Below are 17042 nucleotides of genomic sequence, written 5' to 3' on the forward strand. Positions count from 1 at the left end.
GAAACTTAATCTCCAAAGCAGCATCTCCCCAGCGTGGAGAGGTGATTATGCACGAGGGTTCTGCCACCGTAAATGGATGAATGGGTCCATCTTGGAAGTGGCTTTGTTGTAAAGTGGAGCTCTCTCTAGCACGCTTGCTCTGTATTGCCATGTGATGGTGCAGCAAGAAGGCCCTCAACAGAAGCCAAAAAGATGCCAGCACCTTTGCTTTTATATGTTCCAACTCCAGCACTGGGAGCTAGATAAAACTGTATCCTTTAAAAATTAGCCAGTCTCAGGGATTCAAATAGAGCAACAGAATATGGACTGTCACAAGTATTTAACTATGGAGAATTTACGTACCAGATGCTGTGCTAAGTATTAAGTGGACATGAAATAAAATGAGATTCTACAGGGTGCAATGGTGCACGCCTGTAACCCCAGTGATTTGGGAGGCTGAGGCAGAAGGATCGCACATTTGAGACTAGTCTCAGTAACTTAGTCAGGCCTTAAGCAACTTAGTAAACCCTGTCTTAAAATAAAAAATAAACTGGACTGGGGATGTAGCTCAGTGGTAAAGAGTCTCTGGGTTCAATCCCCAGTACCAAATAAATAAATAAAGTTTGTTCTTGCCTTCAAAGAAAGAACTGGAAGTCTGTAACAAAACACACATGAAGTCAAAGAGGGATTAAGTCACTGATACAAGGCAAGGGTCACCCAAGGTAGGAAAAGGTTATTTGTGGCCTGAGGGACAGAAGCCAGAACAGAACCGCTGTACAATAACTGAGCCTTCCACTGCTCCAGCCCCAAGGAATTGCATCACCAAAGACCCGAGAGTGAATCTCAGGAGTTGAATCTCAAAGGACCTCTACCAGCCGTGGGAGGGAAGAGGAAAGGTTAGTTGGGACTAGAACTTGGAAGGTCTTGAGCACCACATTAGGGAATCTGGGCAACAGGAAAGCTGAGCAGTTTGAACAGGTGAGGGACACGGTCACTTCTGATTTCGAGGCCAGCACTCTGGCAGGTGAAGGAGAGGCAGGAGAGGAGAGAGATGCAGGTGCAAGCACCAGGCACAGCCAAGGTTCAAAGGGCAACAGGAGACCGCTCTGTCCTCCAGGCGCTCAGAACCAGTCGAGAGATGCAGCATCTCCACATCAGCATCCGGGCGGAAGCCACATGGCAAAGCCACACCCACCTTCAGGTGGATGCCAGGGAAATAAGCCTTCCGGCTCCTTGTCTGTAAAACCAGATAATGGTAACACATTTCCCTTTCTGGATTTATGAGAACGTCATCATGTGAAGATAGTGAAGTGTTGTGCGCCCCGCCCAGAGTACAGTTGGGGCTCCCCCAGCACCACCTGGGTGCAGTTCCGGCCTGGTCAGCGTCAGGGTGGAAGCAGCTTAGTGTTTGCTGTCTCATTCCTCCACGTGGGCACAGGAATGGGAAGGGTGTCCTGGGCCCAGAGAGTCTAGGCAGCAGGCTGGAGTGCCAGGAAGGCTGAGCCAGGCTCAGCTTCTTTCATCCCAACCCAGGGATTCCATCTCCACGTTCATCTCTCTTGCTCCTGTGACTGTCTGGGTGTGGCCTCTGAGTGTGCTCTGGGACCTCAGTGTCAACACGTTTGAAACTGGATTTATCATTTTCTCCTCCCAAATCTGTTTCTCTTCCTCATCTCCATCTCAGTTAATGCCACTCACTCTCACAACCAACCACAGGACTCAGATGACCCAGCCAGTAGCCCACGCTGGAAGCTTTGACTCCTGCTGAGCCTCTGTACCTCAGTACACCAGGCACACTGTGCACCAGGGCACATCCCTCTGTCCTCCAAATACCTCTCGCATCAGTCCTTCTCTCCTCTCCTGCCGCCCCTGTTCAAGTTCAAGGCCTTCAGGGACAGCTGCCCTTGCTCACCTGCATTTCACACCTGCCCACTCATCCCCAAGTCCACTACAGTTAGAACGACCTTGCTAACGTGGAAAGGTGGCTTTGCACTTCCCATTTCACAACCCTTCAGGAATTCTCGTCTACAAGATCCTGCCTCCACCGCCTCTCCAGTCTCATACCCCATTTATCCCATAAACTCTGTGCTCTGCTTAGGCAACAATCCCTGCAGATCTCAGCTCTTTTCTTCACTTTTACCTGTGGCTCCACTTGCCTGGATGCCTTACCATTCATTCTTCCCTTACTGAAGTCCTAATCTTCCTCAAATACCCACATCCTTCCTGCAGGAGCCTTTGCTGATCTCCCCAGCAAAGCTGGGTGGTCTTGTTCTCTGCTGCCCACACCATGGATCATGGCCCCTAACAAAAACTAGCCATGTCTGTGTACAGGTACTGCTTCTCCCTTGAGGTGGAGACTACACTGCCTGTGTTTGCATTCTTGTGTGGTACTCAGACTTGACACACTCTGTGACAGTAGATGTGGCTGAATATTATGACATAAAGGCATGACTTGAGATGAGGTGCCCAACTCAAACTCCAGTCGCTCTTCATAGAATCATGTAACTCGGCAGTCAGATAAAGCCCAATCTTGTTGATACCGTCCAAATATTTCTTCATCTATTCAGTTTCTGTGTACTAAGCACCTTCTTGGGGGTCAGTAACCACCCTGCTGGGCACTAGATTCCAAGATGAACAAAACACTGCTCTGGCCCTCAGAGAACTCATATGCCAATGGTTAGAAAGCAGGTAAGAGCATCCCCAGGGCAGGAGATGGAGCTCAGTGGTAGAGCACTTGCTTCGTAGAGATGAGGCCCTGGGCTCCATCCCCAGCATAACAAAAACAAAGGCATCGCCAACTTCTTATGAGTTAGGAGTTGGTACAGTGTCCTCTGGATGGCTAAGTGTGTGCATTTAACTTTAAAAAAATTTTTTTTATTTGTTCTAATTTGTTGTACATGACAGTAGAATGCATTTCTACATTTTGATAGATCATACAGAGTGTAATCTCTCATTTTTTTGATTGTACATATTGCAGCATCACATTGGTCATGCAGTCATACGTGTACATGAGGTAATAATGTCTGTTTCACCCAGATAATTCCTATCCCTATTCCCCTCCTCTTCCTTCACTCCCCTCAACCTAATAAAAGTAACTCTATTCTTCCCTATTCCCCCCACACCTCACATTGTGAATTAGCTTCTGCATATCAGAGAAAACCTTTGGTCTTTGGTGTTTTGGGTTTGACTTATTTTGCTTAGCATGATATTCTATGGATGGAATTAGAGAATATCATGCATTTAATTTTTTATTAGGGATGTGGGTGGGGGAGGGAGGCTCTGTCTCACCCTTGTTGTTGTGACTGGGGATCAAAGTTATTCAAGATGAGACCTAGAGGACTTACAGGGTCAGCAGCATCACCAAATTGCACTTGCAGTCAAGAGTCATGACCTCTAACGTTGCATGCCAGAGACGATGGAAAACTATTTAAAGTCTTGTGCCACAGGTTCCTGTGCGAAATCTCCCAGCTGGCACTCATGCTTGCGCTCAGTATCTGTATCTTACATAGGATGTGGTCTTCTAGGTGGTCTAAGGAAGTAAAAGATGACCAGGAAAGACCCCATGTAAGAAGTATGAAGTCTACTAGGGGAGTTAACCCATGTAAACAAATAACCAAAATGCAACAAATCCCACAAGGATTGTGGAACAGCATCTGTAAAGGGCTTTGTATTTCAACCACAAATTCATGTTCTGGGCCAGCAAGCTCATTAGTTGGAGCTTGCTGTTAAATGGGGCCACTGGCACAAGACAGTTACCTGGGGACGACTCTGCTCACTCACCACAGGTGAGCTCTAAAACCAGACTGCCTCTTTCCCAAAGCTCTGTTGTACAGAAGTTGGGAGGCCTTTAGGATACAGGGGTACTATACAGCACAATTATGACTTTACTGACTTCAGATACGGAGAGTAGCTCATTTACTCAATCCAGATATCTGCTCACCTGGTAATGAGACTAACACTCAATGGTGTGGATTTTAAATGCCCCAAGTTTTGCAAAATTAATGTGATTGTTTCTGAGTGTTTAGAGTTGATTCACCAAGTGTTTAAGTCAGAGAGTATTTGATTAAATAAAAAAAAAAAATAGATCCTAGTTTTAAAAAGGTATTGCTTGGGTTCAGAGGAGAAGCAAGCCTTTTGTTGGCACGGATGTCACAGGAACAACACTGAAAAAATATCAGATAATCACACACACACACACACACACACACACACACACACCCCAGGGTATTCAGAGGGAACACCCTTTGTCTTTCCCATATGTGGCGTGGAAAATGGGGCCAGAACGATCCTGCAGAAACTTCCTGATGAAAACAGCCAGTCAGCCCTTCCCAAGCTTGAGGCCGACTACAGCGGAACCCGTCAGGGCTCCTGCGCTCCCTGCGCTGATCCACTGACAAGGGGCCCTGCGAGCAGCGGTTGCGCAGGCTACAGTTTTGAGTTGCTCACGCAGTCCACAGTCCTCAGGACGCGGCTGGGTCTGGGATGGGGGAAAATCCCCCAACTCAGCCCCATCTGGCAGAAAGACTCCGGATTAGCAACCGAGGAGTCACGTGAGACAAATTTACGCCTTCCCCGATTCCAGCGTTAATCACCCCTCCCCCTGCAGCTCCGCATCCGGGCGACACTGCAGTGCCTCCTTTGCAGCGGGTTCCAGGGTCTGCATCCCCCAAAGCAGCATTTTTTGAAATAATGCAGCTGGGTGGGGTGGCGGTGGGGAAGCGGATGGCTTCTTTGTTCTTTCACTGGGTAAACTCGCCTTTATAAAATTAACCAACTCCCACTCTTTATCCCGAGTTTGCAAATTTCTCTCATCCTCACATTGAGCACGAGCTGCTTCTTGCATTGAGACTTTCCTTGTTCCTGGCCCTAGGCTAAGTGCTTTTCCTGTATTATCATATCTAAGTCTCTTGGAGGTAGGCGTTATTATCTCTTTTTCGGATGAAGAGAATTAAGTTAGCATACCTAGGTTTGGAGGCCAAGTTTGGTTTGACTCAAAGCCCTAAGTCTTTATTACTGCCTTTTTATACAGCAAGAATAACTTAATTTGTATCAAGCAATTATTACACGACAGGCACTGTACAAAGCATTTTCCCAAACTACTCTCAGAAGCAGGTCTGCCACGTAAGCAGTTAGGTGATCCGGAACAAGTTTCTTAGCCTCTTTTTGACTCAATTTCCCTGTCTCCAAATTGAAGCTTAAAATAGGGTTGTTGTGAGACTAAGTGAATTAACGTATGTAAAACACTTAGAACACAGATTGGCACATATTAGTCCCTGAAAATTTTGCCCTTTTAGAAAACCATCACCTTCATTTCACCGGGAGGAACATAGGCTTGGAGAGATTAAGCAATAAATTGGTCCAGATTGCGGGGTGCACATCCTGCACCACACATCTGCTCAAAGTCGTGCGGGATCTGGCCCGCCTGCAGGTGAATTCCACCTGCCTGGTGGGAGACGCGCTTCTTGGGCGTAGCTGCAGAACGCGCTGCAGCACGCAAGGTCTCGAAGGGTCGGTCACCAGCGAACACATAGGGCAGGGGTCTCCCTCGCTCAAGATGTGCTGGGGTCCGAGAGGAGTGGGGGATCCCGCCCGATCCCTCCAAAACTCTGCGTGGGATAGCGCGCGCGGGGGCAGGCTGCCGGGCGGGAACTCTGCCCACACCACCCCACCCCCGCGCACACACACTCGCGCACACGCACACACGCGCACCCTCCGGCGCGGGGCTGCCCGCCCGTGCTCCCCCTCCCGCCGCGCTCCAGGGCGGAGTTTCCTCCTCTGCTCATTGTTCGCGGCCCAGCGCCCGCCCAGCCACCGCCCCGCCCGGCCCGGCTGCGGCTTGCAGGCGCGCTCCTGGGGGAGGGGGCAGAGGCCGGCGCGGACGGGACGGGGCGGGAGTCGTCGCAGTCGCCGGCGGGGCAGCAAACGCGCAGACACCGCCCGGACGCAGCCGCCGCCGCTCCTCTACCGCTGGCTCTGCGCCCCAGCCCGGCTCTGCGGCAGGGAGGAGGGGCTGCCCGAGCACGACTCCGGAGCACGGGGCCACCGCCAGGCCTTGGGAGCCACCGCCAGGCCTCCCGGAGCGGCCCCCACGTTCCAGCTGCCCAGACGCACAGACCCTGCGCCAGCCCCGCAGCCACCTGCTTCGGGCCCCGAGGCGAGGACACGATGCGCTACGCGAGGGCGCTCTCGGCGCTGCTCCTGCTGCTTCTCCTGCTGCCGCCGTCGCTCTCCCAGGATGCTGGTGAGTAGCCAGCGCAGCCTCCGCTGGGACCCCTACCGGGTTCCTACGCCGCGTGGTCCTATCCCGAGAGCCACTGTGCGCCCGGGCCACAGGCAGAGCCCTGACCTTGCGCCATCCACGCCCCCTCCAAACCCAGAACGCTGCAGGTGCGGGGCCTGGAACAGGGATTAGCTCACTCTCTCCGGGAGCTGGCATTGGAGTGTGGGGTGGCCAAGCGGGCGCCCGACGCTGAAGGGTTTGCGGGGAAGAGAAGGGAAACTTAGGGTACCGCGAGGCTCCACGCTACCGCGGGACCCTTAAGGCACCCTTTCTTTTCTCGTTGGAGAGGGTGAGGGACAGAATGGTGCAATCGTTGATTCTAGGCAAAGCAGCATGCTAGGGATTCACGAGGAAGTCCGTAAAGCAGGTGAGAAGCTTCCAGTACGGGTCCACGCAGGCGATGGCTCACTGGTTCACGGATTTTTTCAGGTGTGCAGGCTCGACCCACCTGAGCCCGTGGTGGTGCTGGTGGAGAGGTATAAGTGATTCTTCCACAGTCCCAGAATCACCGCCTGGGTGGGGACCCTGCCTCCCTGTCTCCAAAGGAACAGATCCCTTCTGAGTGCATAACCAGAATGGTGGGACTCCCTCTAGCCCCATTGTGCAAACAGGAACTTCTCTCATGAAAGAGGACTGGGCCGCATCTTACATACGCCTTAGAAACTGTGCTGACTCTCCTGAGAGAATTGCATCTCAAAGACACCTCCACTCTGCTACTTCTAAAGGCAAAGTGTTACTTTCTTTTGGAGAGACAGGTAGTGGCTGCAAACCCAACCATAGCAGGTGTCCCCAAGTCCCCGCAAATGACTCAGACTAGGAGACAGGCACATTTTTTCTGTTGCCCACCTGAGCACGTGTTTGCAGGCAGAAAGAGTGGAAAGCAGGCTCCCACCCTAGGGCCAGGCATACTTTGGTGACAGTCCATACAGGGAAGGGACTCTGCTGCTGCAGGTGCTGGTGGTTTGGAACTAGAATCTATGGAGGGAGGATGAGATGGCAGTACTGTGTCTCCTCAGCCTGTCAGTAAACCTTGGTGGTGCAGGAGGGCTGGCGTTCATGTCAAGGAGGCTTAGGCCTCTGGTGGTTGGGTGGTCCCAGACGCTTGCCTGGCCTGAAATGGAAGGTCACTCCCAATGGTGTAGGGTGTATGGCCCTGGAGGAGGGGTTGCATTGTGAGGAATTGTGGGAACGGTTTTGAGGATGGCTGTCTGGATTTGCACAACCCTCAGGGTTGAGAGGTTGCTGGAGTGGGTGGGTGGGTTCCCCTCAGCCCTGTTCTTGAGGTGATCACTGGCTATCCTTTTGGGAGGAGGGAGGTTCTTAGCACCACCTTAGAGCCAGATGGCTTAGTTCCTGGTGCTTCTGAGCTTCAATAGGTGGAGCTACCCTTTTGTGAAGAAGAGGGTGGGGGCTCTGGGGAAAGACCCCCTACTGTTCTTAGAAAGAGATACTCCAGAGCCTCCAGTGGGTAAAGCCCCAAGCCCATGTGCCTGGTTTTCCTGGCACCTGGGTACTGCTCAAAACCCATTTCTGTGTCACAAAACCCTCCCCAAGGCCAGGACAGGGATGGGCCATGATAGGAGCTTGATAAGTACAAATAAAAATGCCCCTAACCCACTCCTCTGTCCCCAACTCCAAACAGCACCATATTTATCTTCAGTGCTCTTGGTTTTTCCCAGCCTTGGGTGCTCAGTCCCCCAAATACCTTTATTATAGTATGAAGTGCTTGAGAAGTGCACAGTGGCAGGGCAGGTGGGGGCTGCACTCTAGAGAGCTGGGGGCCAGCTCCATCAGGCTGCTTTCTGGTGGACTGGCAGAAGCGCCGAACTGCTGGAATTCTGTGATCTGATGCAAAACAACCGGTTTACAGTGCCCTCTCCTGAGGAATTATCCCCGATATGCTGGATCATGAGGCGTCCAAGGTAAACAGTGTTAATCCAGGGCCCTTGCTTTGATATCTTCTTGACTGACCACATGGCAGGTCATACCTGCAAACCTCAGTTTTCTTAACTGTGAGACAGAATAAAAATAGAAGGGATCTCCTGTTTCACCATCATAAGATTTCTGGGCCTCCGTGTTCCCTGAGCTGCTGAAAAACGGGCTGATTGAACACCATCACTCAGATAGGCATTTGATAGGTAAATCCTGGGCACCAGAGAGGCAGCTTGGTGTGATGGACGCTCAGACTTTGGGTCAGATGTGCAGTTATGGATAGTGAACCTCCTTGAGCCTTTGTTTCCTCCTCTAAAGTGATTGCAGACCTGCCTTGCATTTGTCCTGACGGTGACAACGTGGACAGGTTTTGCACTGTGCCCAGCTCATGGCAGCAATATCAGTGATGATTAAAAAGCATGATTATTGATAAGTACAAATAAAAATGCCCCTAACCCACTCCCCTGCCCCCAACTCCAGACAGCGCCATATTTATCTTCAGTGCTCTTGGCTTTTCCTAGCCTTGGGAATGCCTTTATTATAGTATGAAGTGCTTGAGAAGTGCTCAGTGGCAGCGCGGGTGGGGGGCTGCATCAGGATTCTGCTGATTGTGGGTGTCAGTCTGAACATAGTGATGGAAATAGTGAGGGAAAGGGAGGCACCTGGGAAAGAGGGATGAGATTTGCTCTGGGGACTGCTGGGGAAGGAGAGGTTTTCCTTTTCATTTTTTGGGGGTGGGGGAGTTACCAGGGATTGAACTCAGGGGTGCTTAAGCACTGAGGCACACCTCCAGTCTTTTTAAAAATTTTATTTAGAGACAGTCTCACTGAGTTGCTTAGGGCTTCGCTGAGTTGCTGAGGCTGGCTTTGAACTTGCGATCCTCCTGCCTCAGCCTCCGGAGCCACGGTATTACAGGTGAGCACCACTATTCCCAGTAAGGGGGGAAAGTTTTCATATAAGGATTTTAATGTAAACAGGGCTAGCCTGAGGTGGGAGACGACTTCCCAGGCTGAGTGAGGGAAAATGAATTGTAGGATGAGGGGGAGATGCAGGTGAGGGGGACCCTGATGGGAAATCTTGAGGTAGGGTTGGTGAACTTCAGGAAGGCTTTGGGGAGAAGTGAACTCTCAGAGCTGCTGAGAAGGTTCCCTGGGATGAGGTGGAGGGTGCGGTGTACTGAGAGGGACAGGAGTCACTGAGGCAGGACTGAGCAGGACCTGGGTCTGGAGTAGACCTTACTGAGCCTGGCCTGAGGCAAGAGTATCTGAAGGACACAGGCACCAGGTGGCAGTGCGGCTAAACCTATAGCGAAAGGCCAGCAGCTAGGCATCCCAGGAAGGGTCCCCAGGGTTTGCCCTGGGCCTGGGGAAGGCAACCCTGGGGTGTAGGGAGAACCTGCAGGCTGCCCCTCCCTGCCTTTCTCTTGGGAATCCACTTTGAAGCCAGAGAGGGGCTCCGCCGAACTGAAGCCTCTGCTTTTAGGAAGCTAAGGGGAGGGGGAAGGAGGAAGGGGTCCTATGGGGTTAGAGTTGGCCTGGGCCGAGGCCCGAGGTGTCTTTGAGCTGAGAGGCTTCTCTGGTTTCCAAATGGAACCACATTATGTTCCGTGGTCCTCTGTGTGGTGAGTCCCTCGAGGGTGGGATCAGTCAGGAGTTCAAATCCACTCACTCAGGAGGTTTCAGCCCCTGGCTTCAGCTCTTAGAAGGGGTGTCCCAGGCCAGCTTGAGTCCTGGACAGTGGAACCTGGCTGGTGGGCTTCTTCTCTATAGCCAGAGCTGGCAGCAGCAGCTGCCCAGAGCTTGTGGGCTTGGAATCGGGGCTGTGACAGGGTGGCTGCTGTAAGGACAGTTTGGAGCTTAGCTCAAAACCCTTGACTCCAAAGGGAGGTGTGGGGAACCCTCTCTCCAGCTCATGGACTTCTTGGGAAGGGGATGCAGATGCCCTTTACCCCTTGGGAAAGAGGCTGCTCCCACACATCCATGGAGTCCCCATCTAAGTGGAGAAAGAGGGTAACATGGCCCTCCCTGCCCCTCACCCACCAGTCTGAGCCTGAGTCTCCTGGGGACTCTGCAGACCTGGACGCGGAAGCTCTTTCCTCAGCTCTGGGCTTATTTCCTATTTGTGCCCATGGGGTATGATGCAGGGCAGGGAACTCAGCCAGTGGGGCTTCCTGTCACGTCCTGTTCCCAGGAACACCATGAATTTGGATGAGTCTCTCTTTATCATGTGTCCCATCCACTTCTGGGCTGTTAGAAGATCAGAGGAAGTAGCAGATCTGGGATCGTGACTCTCAGGGGCCGCAGATGCCAAAGGTACTCTCTTTTAAGAAAAGCCTCCAGGAAAATCTACATAAAAGATCTATTTCAAGGAGCCTCTTCATGTTTGCAGTAGGATTTCCCTTAAGATCCCTCCCGACAGCAGCCTACTGGCTGTTCAAAATGGAAGCCAGTTGGCAAAGTGTAATTTCCATACCATTTCTCAATAACCTCGACAGCTGTAGGGCACAGAATTCTAGAACTGGGGAGCCTTCTGGAAGTCATCTGCCATAAGCTCCTCATTTTCCAATTGAGGCAGAACAGGCCAGGGAAGTGGATCACTTGCCCAAAGTTCCTAGTGGCTCCCAGAAAGCTTGCCAGGAGATGAGTGTATACAGGTGTGTGAAGCTGTACAACAAGAAACAGAGCCCCTCTCAGGGCCAGTTGTCTCCTGGGAGAAACTCAGAAATGGTGACAAATCTAGATTGTTCAAGTCTTTCCCCAGCCCTCCACCATCAGACCAGACTGAGACTTGGGGCACCAGGTTACTCAAGAGCTAAGCTCCCCAAGAGCTCCTCAAGTACTATGTCACAGCCTGGCCACCATGCTTTGTGACTGGGTATGTCTGTCTCCCATTGACCTGTGAGCCCATAGTATCCACAGCATCCTCCCAATACCTGCAGTAAGTAGGTGGTCAGGAAATGCTAGTGGATGATCAGCACACAAATACAGAGCCACCTGCAGATCCAGGAGCGGATCCTGCCCTCGTGTCCCACATCCCAAGCTCTTACGTTGTCTCAGCCTTGACCCCACCCAGTACCACCATAGCAGTGGCCAGCACAGATCCCCCAGCTTGAGTTGGCCTCTGGGCCACCAGTCCTTTCTCTCCTCCCTCTGTCCCCACCCCTCTCCCCGACACACACCACCACCACCACCCTTTTTTCCTTTGTAGCCTTATTCTCCTCAGGTCAGCCACCTCGCACTTCCCTAGGGCCAGGGCATGGGGTGGCACCCCGTCCGCCAATTGTCATGGCCGGAAGGCTGTGCCTCAGCCCAGGGGAGGAGAATTCTGAGGAGTGGCTGAGTGTGGCTTGTGTTTAGGCCTGGGTTGGGGTGCAGGGGGCCCTCCCAGAGCCCGGTCCCCAGAGACCTGGGCCAGCCACATCTGATCTCTAACCTTCCAGCTACTTGACCTTGGTTGGGGTACATGGGACAATGACAAGGCCAGGCCTGATGAGAGGGTACGCTGAGTCTTAAGCACATTGGCTCTGCGTGAGGTCACGGCTACCTGGATGAAACGCACATAGCTTGGTCTGAGATACGAGGTCCCTAGGTCTCCGTCCCGTCTGATTCCCATGCCAGCCTGCTCAGGCATGATGCAGGAGACCCTGCGCACCCTGGCCAGGCTGGCACCAGGTTGCCATTGGATAGCTCTCTCACCACCCCTTCCAGAGAGGGGAAACCGAGGCACAGACCTGGACGTGCAGTAGACCGTACAGCCAGCTGTTTTCCCGGCTGTCCATTCGGCGTCCTCTCTCTCCTCTGCTTGAAGCCACTTTCTCAGAAAGGCTTTCCAGGGCACTTTGTATAAAACCCCTCCCTTGACACACCTGTCCCCACACTCTGCTTTCTTTTCCCCACACAGCAGCTTTCACCTGATGTACATGCATTCCTTTCTGTTTCCCCTGCCCCCTGCCCTCCATTAGACTGCAGGTTCCATGAGGGCAGGAACTCCTTTTCTTGGATATAGTCGCAGCACCTAGAAAAGTGCCTGGCACATCGTAGATGTTCAATAAGTATTTGATGAGTGAGTGGGTGGCAGAGCTGGCTTGGAACCAGAGTCTCATCTGCCAGCTCTGTGCTTTCTAACTGCACAGCTCTTAACCTGACTCTAGATGAAGAGAGGAGGTGGCAGGCTGGCACTGGCCCTGGGTCTCAAGAGGAGTGGGTAGAGGGCATGAGAGGAAGCAGGAGACTCTTGGCAGAAGGAGGGCTGTGGATTGTGCAGCAGCCTCAGGTCTCCTGTGCTGTTCCCACCCAGAGGATCCCTCAGTGGAGCGTTAGGGCTGCTGTTTGCTAGAACTTGATTTGGCTGCTTACAGTAATTAAAAAGAAGCCGTGGATTAAATAAGACAGAAGTTACATTTGTCATGTAATAGGAGTTCAAAGGGCTGTATGGTGCTTCTGCATAATAAAACCTCTTGGTCCAGAATGGCTGCTGGGGTTCCATCATCAGGAAAAGGGGAGGAACAAAAATTCTGCGGCTCCTCTTAGAGGACTCCACCTAAAAACCGCACACAACACTTCAGGTTAGGTTTCGTTGAACTGAACTTGGTTATGTGTCCACATCTAGCTGCAAGGGAAGCAGGAAAGAGTACTTTCCTTAGCAAAGAGTAATTTTTATTTCAGGCACCCAGATGCCTCACCACAAATCAGTGGTTCAGATAGAAAGAAGCATTAGAGAATGGAATGCTGCCACAGAGCTGGTCCCTGAAAACCATGGGCTTCTAGCCCACCCCTGTGGCAGGTCAGCGTCACCTGTGCAGGAGGGTAACAGTGAGCAGCGTTCTCCATGGACTGAGGCTTCGGCCACCTCTGGCTGAGCCCTGCCCAGCTTCACCCTTGGTATTTGGGGCTCCAGCCCTGTGGCACTGAGGGAGCACTCCTTTTAATGCATGAGGAAGCCTGGCTTTTCTCACTCAGGTCCCTCAGCCCTGAGCTCCACCAGTGAGCCAGGGCCCTGGAGACTTTCCATGACTTTGCCCAGGGCAGGCACAAGAGGACCTGGGTTTCCCTGTAGGCCTCTGGGTAGGGAAAAAGAATCCCTAAATCCCCTCTTCTTGTCTCACTGCACGTGGGTACAGGGCCCAGGGAGACACTGCCTTAGGAGTTTGCTCCCTGCACCCTTGGTGAGAGCAGCTGGGAGCAGGTGACTTCCTGGTGAAGGTGTACTGTGGAGGTGCCACCGAGAGCTTGGGGTGCACCCCTGGGGCCCATTCAGGGCCACCCACCTAGTGCAGCCCTGCCCTTACCTGTTGTGGATTGTGTGTCTCCATGAAGAGTACCTTTGAGGAAAGAGTTCTACTGTCAGAAAAGAAGAATATTGGAAATTCCTTGATGTGATGCCCCAGATCTTGAAGTTGGAGGCTTGGGTTTTAGTCCCACCTTGGACATTTGCTTGCCCTCTGATCTTGAACTTGCTCCTTGGCCCATCGCCCTTCCTTCACGGGGATGGGCAGATGCAGTCCCGTGGGTGGCCAGCCGGACACAGGTAAGCATGTACTCATTTGGGTTTGATTTCTTCTTTCTCTTTCTCTCTCTCTCTTTTTTTTTTGGTGCTGGGAATTGAACCCAGGGCCTCATGCTTACGAGGTAAGCACTCTACTAGCTGAGCTATTTCCCAGCCCATGATTTTTTCTTTTGATGTCAGCCCTAGCCCAGTGCCCTGCTCCTGCCCCCTCCCCCATGGTGGAGTACCCGCTGTGACCTTGAAGAGTCACACTTTCTCCTTCGAGGTCCTTTACCATCTGGTTACTGCCCCATGGCCATTTACTTGAGGGACAGGTCATTGCAGACCACAGTCCCTGATGAGGGCAGCCAGGCTGGCTGTGCTTAGCTGGGAAGAGGCTCAGGTGACCAGCCTCCCGCCTCCCCCAGTTCCCACACAGATGCTTCTCACCCAGCTCTAGGGGGCGCTGCTCTCCACCGTGGGCGTTGAGTCAGAGAGGCTTTCCAAGCCTGCGCGCCTGTCCTGGCAGTCCCCGAGGATGTGCCCATCACGTGCGTGCTTCACCGGAGTCTCCTGTCCCATGGCCTCCCGCGGATCAGTGCTCCCAGGATGACCAGGCCTGCTGCACACCTGCACCTGGTCACAGGTCCAGGTGTCTCCCTCTGACTTCCTCTAAATAATTCCTTCCTGGCATCATCTGACCCCACCTGCACTCTAGTGCCAGATTCCCAGTGAGGCCATGGAGCCAGGCAGTGGAGCAGGGAAGCGCGATGTCCGTTTTCCTCTTCAGGGAGGGGTGACCAGGGATGAGGTGCCGGAAACTACAATCCAACAACTCATATGAACCAGGGAAAGGAATATTTACTTGCAAAGAAGAGAAGGGGGAGGAAGCCAGGAAGGGAGGGCAGGCAGTAGTCACAGAACTGCACAATTCCTGGGGGACATGGCTCCATGCCTCAGTTTACCCAAATAGTAAATCAGGGTTAGAACCCACGAGGTTTTGTGCCATTGTGGTCTTTGTTTTTGATACTGGGGATGTAACCCAGGGCCATTTTACCATTGAGCTGCATCCTTGGTCCTTTTTATATTTATTTTGTGGCAGGGTCTTGGAAAGTAGCTGAGACTGGCCCTGAACTTGCCTCCTCAGCCTCCGGAGTCACTGGGATTTCAGGTGTGCGCTGCTGCATACCTGTACATGCATAGGTTTTTGTTTTATTTATACATCTCATAAAGCAAGTTGCAAACCCAGCTGTCCAAACGAACATCAGTACTCCTCATGATTTTCATAGGCTCTCAGTGAATGATATAGAGTAGGAAATTGTTATCTGAATAAAAGAGAGCTCTGATCGAAGAGTTTGGAAATGCCCTCTACTTGTCACCTTCTTGGAAGGTCAGTGCACGTTGTGGTCTTCTTGCCCTGAGATGCCCCCTGGTTATCTTTTAACCCAGGAACTGGGGCCCCTCGCGGTACTGTCATGGCTACCGTGACATTGGTGTGGGTTCTCAGGCAGTATTAAAATGTTCTCCAGATTTACTTTAACCAGGGGGCCACGTGTGTTTCTCCAGACGGTAGGGCATGTATTAACATCCTCTGGTTTGCTTTGTTCTTTTGGTACCAGGGATTAAGTCCAGGGCTACTTCATCACTGAGGCACTTCCCCAGCCCTTTTTATGTTTTATTCTGAGACAGGGCTCCACTGAGTTGCTTAGGGCCTTGCTAAGTTGTTGAGGCTGGCTTTGAACTTTCTATCCTCCTGCCTCAGCCTCCTGAGCTGCTGGGCTTACAGGTGTGCCACTGTGCTTATTAATGTCCTCTGAACCACCATTGTGAAGCCCTGGTGCTCCCAAGACATTTTGGGGGGAAAAGCCCACGTGAAGGTAGAGTGACCAACTACCTCAGTTTGCCCAGGACTAACAGGCTAGAAAGCATAGACAGCCCTGTGTCAAGGACCACACTGAAAAAACATCAACTATAAAATCACACCAAGTATGTGTCTGGGTGGGGTGACATGGCTAAGTGTGACCCTGTTGAAATGAAAATCCTTGGAGGGCCTTTTTTTTTTTTTTTTTTTTCAGTATTGAGTCACACCTCCAGCCCTGTTTTGTATTTTATTTAGAGACAGGGTCTCACCAAGTTGCTTAGTGCCTTGCTAAGTTGCTGAGGCTGGCTTTGAACTTGTGATCCTCCTGCCTCAGCCTCCTGAGCTGCTGGGATTACAGGCTTGCGTCTCTGCTCAGCTAGAGGGCCCTCCTTTTAGGGATGTATAGGAAACCCCACGGGAGGTTGTGGCCACTATGAAGTACCAGAGTCCAGTTACATTCAAGGCCTGGGGCCCCCTCACGGGTGTTAACAGTGGTATTGCTTGTCAGATAGAAGTTAGAGGCATTATTTAAAACATTGTGGCTGTAAGTGGCCGTGTTTTTGATGTTCGCTGTCTGTGGTTTGCTGGTTGCTTCTTTCCTGTTGTGCCTCTGCCCCCTGCTGCTGCTTGAGTTCCTGACCTTGACAGCTTCGGGTTTTAAATTCAGTCTGAGTCCCCCATGCTGTCCTCTGCCCCCTGCCCTAGGAGCCTGGAGGAGGGCATTGCTACGCTGACTGAGCAAGGACCTACGGAGCGCTCGGGTCTCCGGCGCCCGAGGCTGTCCTAATTCTGGGAGTTGGGGAGCCGTACAGTGGCTGCAGGGAGCCACCAGTTTGCGGTGCTGCCTGGCTGCATGAACCCTTAGGCACCCCTCCCCAGGTGGGACGGTGAGTGAGGGGTGCCTTCTGCCCAGCTCCTTACAGCCCTGCATCCCACCGAGGGGCTGCTGCAGACCCAGGTCTGTGCTGACCCCTGCACTGTTGTCCCATGGCTCAACTTAGAGCCCTCCATGAAGTTGCTTCTCATTCTCAGGCCACCCTGATTTTGTCTTCTCCCTGGCCACGGTGGGTAGGGCACTGCAGAGAGCTTGTGCTGTGGACAGGCAGCTCCCGGGGAGACGTAGGGTGGAGACCCACCCCTGTTGGCCTCACTCCCCCTTGGCTTCCCGGGAGGTTGCACTTTGGAGGGAAATTCTCTGACTTCCCCCTAGCCCTGGGTGAACCTGGAAATCGGATCCTGTCCACAAAATCACATCTGTGAATTTCACGGGCACTTGAAGGCAGTCGCGTCCATACACCAGCTATCCCCAGTAGTCCCTGGGGCCTCCTGTCACTTTGGCTTAGGGTGTGAGGTGGCAGGAATGGGGAAGAAACCCAGAAGGGTCCATCCCAGCTGGGGTTTGAACCTCAGAGCAGGCAGAGAAGAGAGGTGTGCAGGAGACGCTCCCTCTGGACATTCAAGGCCAGAGTCCTCCTCTGCCGGCCTCAGTTTTCTCATCTGTGGACT

At 52.5% G+C, this 17042-nt stretch overlaps 1 protein-coding gene across 1 annotated transcript in view; it reads left to right on the plus strand.

The window, feature by feature from the left end:
* Podxl (podocalyxin like) overlaps nucleotides 1-17042 on the plus strand; it is a 70802-nt gene that overhangs the window by 18325 nt on the left and 35435 nt on the right. The window contains exons 4-5 of the mRNA XM_047562100.1: nucleotides 5274-5477; nucleotides 5777-6220. Of these exons, the coding sequence (XP_047418056.1) occupies nucleotides 5274-5477; nucleotides 5777-6220 (648 nt within the window). The remainder of the gene's footprint in view (nucleotides 1-5273; nucleotides 5478-5776; nucleotides 6221-17042) is intronic.

This window comes from Sciurus carolinensis, chromosome 8, assembly GCF_902686445.1.
Source record: "Sciurus carolinensis chromosome 8, mSciCar1.2, whole genome shotgun sequence".
Taxonomy (NCBI): Eukaryota; Metazoa; Chordata; class Mammalia; order Rodentia; family Sciuridae; genus Sciurus; species Sciurus carolinensis.